This window comes from Brachyistius frenatus, unplaced genomic scaffold (assembly GCF_029030835.1).
Source record: "Brachyistius frenatus isolate BFR_SWC_R1_liver_20210118 unplaced genomic scaffold, ASM2903083v1 Contig_221, whole genome shotgun sequence".
In the NCBI taxonomy this organism is placed as follows: Eukaryota; Metazoa; Chordata; class Actinopteri; family Embiotocidae; genus Brachyistius; species Brachyistius frenatus.
Genome location: NW_027210820.1, coordinates 167,473 through 179,228, shown reverse-complemented (window position 1 = coordinate 179,228; position 11,756 = coordinate 167,473). Strand labels below are relative to the sequence as shown.

At 40.2% G+C, this 11,756-nt stretch overlaps 1 protein-coding gene across 1 annotated transcript in view; it reads right to left on the bottom strand.

Moving 5' to 3' along the window:
• Positions 1-2,015: 2,015 nt before the first annotated feature.
• Positions 2,016-11,756, bottom strand: part of slc1a7b (solute carrier family 1 member 7b) — a 38,450-nt gene continuing 28,709 nt past the window's right edge. The window contains exons 4-11 of the mRNA XM_069719701.1: positions 10,096-10,138; positions 9,681-9,912; positions 9,469-9,568; positions 7,810-8,043; positions 6,932-7,126; positions 4,563-4,697; positions 4,361-4,460; positions 2,016-4,064 (exon numbers count right to left, since the gene is read on the bottom strand). Of these exons, the coding sequence (XP_069575802.1) occupies positions 3,804-4,064; positions 4,361-4,460; positions 4,563-4,697; positions 6,932-7,126; positions 7,810-8,043; positions 9,469-9,568; positions 9,681-9,912; positions 10,096-10,138 (1,300 nt within the window). The 3' untranslated portion in view covers positions 2,016-3,803. The remainder of the gene's footprint in view (positions 4,065-4,360; positions 4,461-4,562; positions 4,698-6,931; positions 7,127-7,809; positions 8,044-9,468; positions 9,569-9,680; positions 9,913-10,095; positions 10,139-11,756) is intronic.

The following is an 11,756-nucleotide window of genomic DNA, read 5'->3' as shown; positions in this document are numbered from 1 at the left end:
GGCTGAAGAAGCTTGTGCGTTTCCTAAAATTCAGCACACCATCTGATCATTGTTTCTGCAGGTTCTCCCGCACAGGGTGTCACTACTTATTTCTCATTTGTCTCTAATATACAGCTGGTGAAGATGATATGTTCAATATTATAAGAATACGATAAAAACTGTGACAAGAAGACAAAAGAAGAGAATTTATTTTGTTCAGTGTCCTGCGGGAGATAAATGTTGTGTTGAAAAGTGAAGTGAATTCTCTGACACTTACTGTTTAAGGAGCTGCTAAAACGCTCAGTGCAATGATGAAATACATTGAATTAGTATTTGACAGAGTAAATTGCAGCTTTTATGTGACAAAATCAAAATACACTGCAAAGAACTCTGAACATTCACATTAGAAACATTAGTTTCAGATGTGTTCAAGTCTATCCTGTTAAATACTTACATACTAAAAAAAAAAGACTCCTGTGGAAACAAAACTGTAAAGGTGTCTTCAAACAGAGCAAATTTTAGATGTGTGCTTACAAATTCTACACAAAGACAATTTTCCTATTGGGTGAACTGGGACAGCAGAAGGTGATGATTCGAGCAGGGGTGCTTGGAAGTTTGGGAACCAAAAAAGTCTTAGAGGTATTAAAGAGAACTAATTTAAACACGAGACAAAAACATCATACTTGGTCATTTATTCATGAGGAAAATGATCTGATATTACATATCTGTGAGCGATTAAAGTCTGTGAACCTCCAGGATAAGCAGTTAATTTGAAGATGAAATTAGAATCAGGTGTTTCCAGTCAGTAGGATGATAATCAGGTATGAGTGGGCGCCCTGTTTTATTTAAAGGAGCTATTAAAGTGTGTTTGTACCACGAACATGTCATGAAGCTCAGAGGAGATTCCTGAGGAGCTCTGAAGAAGACTTGTTGATGCTCATCAGGCTGGAAAAGGGTACAAAACCATCTGTGACGAGTTTGGACTCCAATAATCCACTCAGACAGACTGGGTACAAATGGAGGAAATTCAGACCATTGGGATCACAGCACACACTGAAAGCACTTTGCACTCACAGATATGTAACAGTACATCATTTTCATCAATAAAGAGATGAGCAAGTATATTCTCCATTTTTAGGACGGATGATATTTTCTGTCATATTTCTCCGGAAACATAAAAAAGGGTTCAAAAACCTTTGAGCACAAGAAATTGCCAGTTTTAAGATAAACAAATGGTTTGTATTTATACCATGGCATGACAACTTTTTTTCAATAACATACAGGCCACGTTTCCAAAAAAATCTCGGGCACTCTCTAAAATGTATAAAAAACAAAAGAAAACATAATGCGATAATTTGCAAATCTCATCATATGTGTAAATATCGTAAACTCATATTTATTTAAAAACAGACCAAAGACAACAAATCAAATGTTGAAACTGAGAAATGTTATTGTTTTTCGGAAAATATGCTCTGTAACAACACTCTGTAAACGTTTGTGAACTGAGGAGACCAGTCGCTGGAGTTTTGAAGTTGAAGTGTTGTCCAATTGTAGACTGATAGAGGATTTCAGCCGCTCAACAGTTCGGGGTCTCCTTTGTTGTATTTTAGTTTCTTGATGCTCCAGATGTTTTCAGTGTTTCACAGGTCTGGACTGCAGGAGGCCAGTTTTATCAGCGGACTCTTCTATTAGAGAACCATGCTGTTGGAATACGTGTAAAATGCAGTTTGACGTTGTTTTGCTTAAATGAACAAGGTTTTTCCTGAAAAAAAGACGTCTGGATGGCAGCATATGTTGCTCCAAATCGTTTAGCTTTAATGGTGCCTTCCCAGATGTGCAAGCTACCCATGCCATGTGCCCTAATGCCCCCTCAAACCATCATGGACGCTGGCTTTTGAACTGTGTGCTAACTGCAAGCTGGGTGGTCCCTCTCCTCTTTAGTGTCCATGATTCCGACAAAGAATTTTAATTTGTAAGACCACAGGACAGTTTTTCAGAAAGCGGCGGTGTTTCTGGATCATGTTTATCTGGTTTTAACCTGCATTTGTGGATGTGGCGATGAACTGTGTTCAGATAATACTTTTTGAAAGTGTTCCTGAGCCCATGCTGTGATTTCCACTGTAGAATTGTGTCTGTTTTTAACTGCGGGCTCAAAGATCGCAGTCATCCGATATTTGTTTTTGGCCTTGTCCCTTGCATACAGATTCCTCAGGGTTCTCTGAATCATTTTATGATATTATGTACCGTATATGATGAAGCTCTTTTAATACTCAATCATGTTACTGATCAGTTGACAGTTAACCTAATTAGTTGAGAGATGTCCGACCCGGGGTATTATGTTGCCCTTTTTCCAACTTTTTTGAATTGTGTTGCTGCCATCAAATTCAAATGGAGTATATTTTTCATAAAACAATACAATTTCGGTTTTGATATTTGATAAGTTGTCTTTGGTTTATTTTTGATTAAATATAGGTTTCTGGTTTTTACGCAGCATCCCGACTTTCTTGGAAACAGGGTTGTACAGTGATGAAAAGAAATCAGAGGAAAATAGCAGAAAGAACAGACAGAAAGGTGTCTGCCAACTTCTTTGAAAAACATCTGGTCAGGGCACAGGTTGTAGCCACAGTTTATATCTGGTATTAAGCTGTTTAAGGAGAAAATGAAACCAAAGAAACAATCCCACATTCAAATTCATGAAAAACGTGAAGCTTTATAGAAACTTTTCTAAAACAATTTTGGGACAAAATCCAGTCCTCATTCCTACTCCAAAACAGCTTTCTCAAGTTAAAACAAATCTTCAGCTGTTAGCCTAACAAACATTTCTGAATATACAATCTAAAATTTTCCATTTTATAGGAATTTTAAAGAGTCCAAGACCTAAAGACAAATTGCTGGAGGTGTCTAATCTGTCATATCAGACTGCGTAGCCTCAGCTAAACTTGTTGTTTTATATTTATGGGACAAGAGGTTTGGTTTTTGTGTTGTGCTCCACGTTGGGAGGAAAATCTGAAACTCTCCTTTAACAAAACTGCCAATGCATCAGTGGAACAGTTTGATCATCTAATATAGTAGAAATGCCAAATCTGGAAAGTTCTCTCATGTTTTTTAGATGTTGATTGACTCAACTGGCAAACACTTCAAATACCAGTGGTTCCTGACGCTGTTCAAATTCATAAAACCATTTAAGTCTCTGTTTTGCCCACATGTTTATAACATGACCAGAGGGAAGGGTAAAGTTTCGGATATCAGCCCCCCCCACCCCGTCTTCATCATCAGCCTTTAGCACCACCAGCTTTGTTAAGGCAAAATTAAACAGTTTGAGCATTTCACTTTGCCTCCTGATCATTCAGCTCAAAGTCGACACTTACAATCCTGCTCGTCTCTCATATGACACAAACAACTGTCTGCTTGCACGACTGTAGTATAAAACATAATAAACACTTGCTTTATTCGTCATGTAGCACACAAACCAAAGAAAACGTTAGAAATCATACAAAATGCAGATATCAAATAAAAATCAGTTAATGAATTGAGGTACTCACACCTGTCAGGGAGGTGAGGTGGGAGCTCATCCTGCAGGTCCGAACCAGGGACCAGTTTCATGAGTAAAATCATATTGTTGTCCTTGTGCTGCCATGAATTCCACTGAGTATTGTTCAGCTATATTTCACTCCTGCTAATCGTGGTTTTCCTGATTTCAGATCCCCGAGACAATTGGACAGTGAGAAGCTGAGAGATGAAGTTCTGTCCTCTCGCCTGTTCTGGTGTCCTTTGCTCCAATTAGCACAAAATACATACACAACCCATCAAACTGCAGGAGGAGGCTATACGTTGGTCTCAAGGCCATTCATGTCAATGGTACAGTGTTCTTTGCTCTTCTTCAGGTGCCTCGGAGGAATCGGAGGCTTCTTCCTGTCTGACAGCGGCCGAACACCCTCCTCCAGCTGCATGAGCCGGGCCACGTCCGGAGGGATGAGCTCGTGTTTCACCCCAGAGGAAGGGGGCAGATAGTTGCCGTTGTTGTTGTGGCAGTTCATCAGAGGTGGGGTACTCATCGGCGCTTTGGTCTCACAGATCAAAGGCACCTGGGGGCCGACGAAAAAGATGCAGGAGTTTGATAGAGATGTTGTATAACTTCATATTATTGTAATTACACACAAAAACATCCTCGTTTCCTAAACATCTAACATTTAGGAGTTTGTAGCTGAAGCTCTAACATTAAAAGAAAGTAACAATGTTTTGAGCGTCAGGAAGAAGTACGCCCACTGCGGGACGAGTTTTAATCGATCAGTTTGATCATTCAGAACCACAATCGTGGGAGTTTCATAGCTTGTTTCGTCGACTCTTTCAGAACTGAACTGACGCTGTAATTAAAACTCACCCCATCTCCCTCCTTTATAAAGTCTTTCCTGCAGATGTGTGCCATGATGCCTGTGGCCAAAGCATCCCCCATTACATTCACCATGGTGCGGAACCGGTCTCTGTGGAAGAGGAAGACGAAGGAGAGGAAGAAGATTACTTTCTTCACTGATATGATTAGTTTCGATCTTTGAGTGATGAAAGTGAAAGCACGTGTGACTTACAATGCCCAGTCTACTGCAATGATTAGGGTGATGTCGTCAGTCGGCAACCCAACCGATGTTAGTACTATCACCATGGTGACCAGTCCGGCTTGTGGTATCCCTGCTGCACCGATGCTGGCTGCAGTTGCTGTGATGCTGGTGGAGATTTGGGACGTCGGGATGTTTAAAGAGAAGAACCCCATATCAGTGGCTAAGTAAGAAATCCATAAAGATGATCTAGCTGTTGTAGATTACTATTTAGCCTTGAACATAATTTGAACCTCCTTTAATCACAGAGGCTCAGAGGCTCAGTCTTCTTCTTGTCTTAATTTGTTTTTGGGATGAAATCTAAAGGGGAAGCCTTCAGGAGTCACGGTAACACTTGTCCACAGAAGCATAAACTAGTAGTGTCTCCATTGCAACAGTCATACTTCATACTGCAAAGCCTCCCATCTGATGTGAAATAAACAAATTGTATGTTGGTACATGTGATATGTGGTGCAGCTGCAGAGGTGGAGGATGGGATGATCCCACCACTCACCGCAGAGACCTGGGGGTGGGGGGTGGGATCAGAGATCCAACAGTGGCGTGACTGGGATACGGTGCTTTATCGAGGCCACATGGCTCTTTTCAGAGCAGAATAAGAGGATATTTCCAATCTACAGTAACTATATGGAATTATATAGAGAACATACTCTAGCAAATGCAATGGGAGGTATGTGTGTGTGGTAGGAGCAGAAATCAGGTCAAACTAAATCAGTACTACATAATAGATTGAACATGTTTATGTTCACAGTGTTGACCAAAATATAAGATGATACATTAAAAAAAAAAAAAAAAAAAGTGTTATAGGTCAAGATAATTAAATGAGATTTTCATGAGCACCGGAGTTGTCTGCAATTACCACCCCCACCAACAGTTAATGTTTTGTATCTCTATGCTGTCCTTTTCTTTCTCTGCTCTCCTCTCACCCCAACCGGTCGAGGCAGATGTTCTCCACCCTTGAGCCTGGTTCTGTTGGAGGTTTCTTCCTGTTCAGAGGGAGTTTTTCCTTCCCTCTGTTGGAGGTTTTATACAGAGTCCTTCTATAATGTTTATAATGTTCTGCTGGAAGGACTTTACTGTGTTAAGTGGCTTGAAATAACCTGTGTTGTGATTTGGTGCTATATATATATATATATATATATATATATATATATATATATATATATATATATATATATATATATATATAAAAAATTGAATTCAATTGACCGTCAGCCCTAAAGATCATCTGAAGGTTGGTGTGGAGGAAATTACTGAAAATAAGTCCATAGTACCTCCTGATGTTTTCACTGCAGAAAAGAACCGAGGACAAAATCTGTCAAACAGCCAAGATTAACAGTTTTCACCAGAGAACTCTTCGGAAAAGATTTCAATAGTTAGATATTTTTAGAAGCTTCTTCTCCTATATGTTTAGTCCTTATTTTTCCTACTCAGAAACAGGAAGCCCTCCATTGGTATTTTTACCAACGAGACACTTGAAGTAGTGTGGTTTTCCTTCAAGTCTTTTTTATCGTGCACACTGGTGATATTATCTCCTGGGACGATGTGGGAGTGGAGACACTGGACTGAAAAGGACTAATGATAAGGGCACATTGCTTGTATTGTTCACAAGTTTTAATTCTTCAGTACCTACTGTACCAATGTGTGTTCTGTAATGTGTACTTCCTCTTCTGTCCCCCTGCAGGCCACGCCCACTTCAACAATAATGGACTGGGAGTGTGTGGAGGTAAGTTGACAAGTTTTATACTTTTATACCTTCTTTTTCTCGTTTTTCATTTGTCAGACAACAAATTTTGTCATTTTTATACAGAATGAAAAACATTTTTCATCCTACCTTTGCATGATCTTGTCAAAACACTGTCTGTCCAGGATTGTAATGGATGATACTGGAGCTAAGAACCACACAGTATTGGCAGGCATGACAGGAACACCTCCCTGTGAAGTTATTTCTCCTCTTTTTGACTGTTGGTGGTAGTTACACTCATAACCCCGGCTCCATGTTGTTGAACTGATGCTGAGCTGTTGTTGCCTTTACCTGCAGTTTGATACCTTAAAATGTTTTTCAGCTCCAATGCAGAGGCATGAATAATTACAAACAGCAGTTTCAGCTTGTCATTCATCACTTTGGATGTTTTCACTAATTGCTTGGATTGCTTGAAAGCAGGACCTTCCTAACAACTGTTTGCTCTACAGTGTCTAATTGGAGCCTGAAACTGGTGTCATAACTGTGCCATCATGTGTTTCCAGTATTTCGTGTCAATGTCATTGGATTAAAATGCCAGTGATATCTTCCCCACGTTAATGAGCTTATAAATCACAGATGGCATAAAAAGCAATCCACTGACCTGATGGTGATGATTTGGCCAAAGTCCAGCTCATAGTTATTGACTTGTGCGATGAATATTGCTGCCACAGCCTCATAGAGAGCGGTGCCGTCCATGTTGATGGTGGCGCCCACTGGGAGCACAAAGCGGATGATGCGGCGGTCGATGTGGTTGTTTTCTAAGAGGCACTTGAAGGTTATAGGCAAAGTGGCGGAGCTGAGGAAGATGGGGAACAACACAGGCATCAGATAAAAATTTGTTGCATAACCACCTCCGTTACTACCATGTAAACAAGTTGAATCTGTTTGTGATTTGTTTTGTAAGAGAAACCGTTAGATCCATCCATCACAAGAACAAAAGGCAATCATGTTTTACAAGACATTCAGCATGCAGCAGATACTTTTAACTGATCTGAGACCAGCAAACACATTCATGTATGATGATGACTGCCCACTGCAGCAGACATTTCATCGGTTCATAAGACCTTTAAAAACAGGATGCCCAGCACTGTTCATCTGGTTATTCCACTCACCGAAAAGAACAACCAGCAGTGACGTCACCCATCGGTTTGTAAAGAGTTGCTGTGAAGCTGTGAGTTCAGATTTTGGGCCTGCGCCATCTTGCTAGTTCGGAGCGGTTTCGAACCAGCGTTTGTCCATATTTGGACGAGCTAGGGGAGGAGCGAGCGGTGGATCTGACTGACCTGATTGGAAACACGGCGATACTACATCGATAGCTGTAACCTGACTGCACCACAGGCGGTATCAGCACTCAGGGATGATTTATTTAAAATTACAAATGAGTAAATTACACTCACCTACTGATCTTTTCTTTTTAGAGCACATGAATATGAACAAATACGAGGTGAATTAACTTCACTCGGTAGCAGCTTTCTTTACCTGGAGGAGGTTGCCAGGGCGATGAGCAAGGCTTGCAGGATTCCCCGTATGTAAACAATGGGGCTCTTTTTGGTGATGAAGAAGTACATGGCAGGCAGAATGAACAGGCCGTGCAACACCAGACCAAACACCACAGTGACGGCATAGAAACCCAGCTTCTTCCCCATGGCGGAGGGATCACTCATCTCCAGGATCTTACCGGCCACCAGGAACACGATGCCGAATGGAAAGTACCTGGCAGGAAAAAGACAGCAATTCAGTTTATACAATTAATACAGTTTATACAGCTTCCAAGTGAGATGTTAACACTAGTAGTAGTTAGAAAACAAGCCAAATACTGCAGGGGTCAGTTTGATGTTTGTTTAGTGTGTAAGTGTGAAACCTGAAACTTAACAACTAACAGGCCTTTTTCAGGATTCAGACTGACCAAAAAATATCAGACTTTATTCTTTAAATATTCATCATCCTGTGTTGACATGGTTTCTTACGAGTAAAACTTGACTTGTATAATCTATATCACAAAACGTCATCTCACTGCATCTACAGAATCAGATATGTTTATAGGTGCACATTTTGCAGGTTAACACTGAGATCTTCTTACATGCTGACATTACTCGTATTCAGAATGACACTGCAAGAATGGGACAACATTTCACTTTCAAAACTCCAGCAGCTGGTCTCCTCAGCTCCCAAACGTTTACAGAGTGTTGTTAAAAGAAGAAGTGATGCAAAACAGCGGTAAACATGCCCCTCCCAAATGTATTGCTGGCAAAAAAAAATCTAAATGAGCATATATTTTTCATTAAACAATAAATATGGTTTTTGGTCTATTTATTAATTAAATATTGGTTTATGTGATTTGCAATCATTGCATTTTGTTTTTATTTACTTCCCAACTATTTTAGAAACAGGGTTGTATGCTAACTTTGATTTACTTCTTGGCCAATGTTTATGCATGATAACATTTATAATATCTGTAGAGAGTGGGCTGCAGGCAGATAACAGCAGTGACATATAAGCAAACTTAACTTTTTTACATAAACTTACTTGAATGAGTGAGTGTCTGTGCTGTGGGACAACTAAATTATCTCTCACTAATTCATCAACGTAACTTTTTTCTTTTTTTAATTGTATTAATATAAAAAATAATGCATTTTAAATTTGGGGAAACTTTTAGCTAAGCTAACTTTACTTTTTGGGTTTTGGACCGATCTACATTTTAGAATTTCTGAGAAATGAAAAAAATATTTTCTGGTTCCTTGATATCTAGAAAGTGTTGTGTGCTGCAGGCAAACAGTACAACTATTAGACAAGCTAACTGTACTTTGTTCTGCTAACATTCATATACTGCATATAAATTTACTTGTATGAAAAGGGTGTTTGTTCTCTGTTATGCAGACACATTGCCTGCATGTAGTCTGCAATTTACTTTTCAGTTCAAAGAAAATTTGTTTGGGAATGAGGATGTTCACCTTTAAAAAATATCTTTTACCAACAAACTAGTGGAAAATTCCTTTTTTCCCCAAATACTGAAAATGTCCACGTAATCTGTAATGACCTCATGGCAGAGCTCCCTGCTGCACGTGCATCCTTTACTGTTTTTGTAAGAGAGCACTCCATGTATAGCATGAAGGAAAATGTGTTTAAAGGAACATTTACCAAATAACGATGGCAACGATTCTGAGGACAGCCTCGTTCAGGCTCTGGCAGAAGTTTACCAAGGCGCTGCCGTTTGGCCCCATCCTCCCCAACATAATACCTGGAAAAACATACAGCGCAGCCTTCAAAATAAGTTTCTATTTACATGAATACATTTGATATTTGAGGCCGCCGATCAGCAGAATTCTTCGAGGAATGCTGCGTGTTTTTACCCATGGTGGCTGAAAAAATAACAATCCCAAGGACGTTCATTCCATCACTTGTTCCTTCCCGAGTCCGTACGAGCACATCGGGGGGCGGAGTCAGGTCGAGAGCAAAGTTCTGGATGTCGGTGCCGTTATCGTCCTGAATGCCGTAGATGAGCACTCGCCGTGTGCTGGACTCTGACTGGCTTTGACTCACTGTCGGTTTGGGCTTCATGATGTACTCGCTGCTCGTTCGATACTGTTGTCGGGGGAATATGATGTATAAAAACTGAACCTTTGTGTTTGAAAGTGTGTGTGTGTGTGTGTGTGTGTGTGTGTGTGTGTGTGTGTGTGTGTGTGTGTGTGTGTGTGTGTGTGTGTGTGTGTGTGTGTGTGTGTGTGTGTGTGTGTGTGTGTGTGTGTGTGATATCAACGGTTTTACCTGCTGAAATGTGGCCTGGACCAGATTTGCTGGGAACATGTTGCTGCAAGGCAAACGCACACTGCACGTTAAAACACACAAAGGTTGAACAAAAAGAGAGCAACCCAACAATTCCATCCTCCAGACTCTGGGAGGGAAACAAAGAGCCTGACCACATCTAAACTTCTGCCACTTCATTGTATTTGTACCCTGAATATCATCTCTTGTATTTATCTTGTCATCCAGTCAGAAACAGAAAACTCAGATGTTGGAGTTCTGTGCTTTGGTCTGCAGGTTCCAGAGAAAACATTCCAGTGTTTTAGACAAACTAACAAAATGCAGAACAGAAGGCTTCAACAGATTATTTACATGTAGACAAAAACATATTGAAAAGCAACAAAAAAACAAGACTCTCATTGTGTCTCGGGCCTAAAAAAAACCCTCCCGTTCTAGAGTTTCATACAATCCAGTAACATTTACACTCCAGTCCAAACAAACCAAATCCTCATGAAATAAATTGTTTGTTCGATGGTTTGCGTGACTGCAGTAGAAGTTGCGCAATACAGAAATTGGAAGCGGGGACTCGATAAACTTGACTTCACACTGTTGTTTTGTTTAACCATGACCAAAACCTCACTCCAAGCTTTCCAAACCTCTTTCATCTGAACTTTTGTTAGACACAACTATTCGATTGTTTTCTCAAAAGTCTCCTTCTAAACCGTCCACTGCACTTCTTTCACCGGTCTCCGTGCTGTTTGGAGATCGGCTGGATGAATCAAATATGACGGATCAGAATAAATAACCCGATAAGGAGATCACTGATCTTTTCTATTAATTGCACATCTTGCAAACTACGAACCTAATCACACACACCCAAAAGTGTGATTCCTCAAATGACATGAGACATGTAGACTAGTAAATGGGACAGTTTGAACTTTTTAAAGTACAGGCAGCAGCTGCATTTAGGGTGAGTGCAGATCAACAGGAAACCAACAGTGACATCATCCATTGGTTCACAAACCAATGTGAATGTGAATCAATGGGTGACTCGAGCTGATATGAAACCCAACGATACTACGTCCCGCCCACTGATAGTGGAAACCTGACTGCATCACACACCTGTCAATCAAACAGTCATGCCCCCAAAAACCCATCTTTTTGAGGCTTATTTTCTAATTAATGACAGGATTATTTTCAGATGGACCTCCAGAAAAATAATGACTTGAGCTAGCAAAACTTAAAAAGCTTAGATAGAACAAAATTGGTTTGACAGCCAATCTCATACCAGAATCTCATTCATGAATGTGAAACTAAGCATCTTTTGATCTGTGTTCATTTGTCAGATGTGGGGGCAAAAATTTTGGGGAAGCCCAAACATGCAATGGGGCCTTAGCTGATTAACAGGGTAAACACTCCTGAGCCTGTGAATACAGCTGCTGCATTGAGATCATCTTCATCAGGAAACCAATGGGGCATAAACTGGGGGCATATGGTGTGAAACACGTTGGATTGAGGTGCATTATGGGAAGAGTATGATGCAATATTTTTGGGATCTTGACTACAGATGTATTAGCAGAACTTTATACTGGAATCAATGTGGCCAATTAAAAATGTCTTATCTGCAACATAAGCCAAGTTTTCTAGTTTCTGGGATTTTGCAGCCCACTGCACATTAATAACAT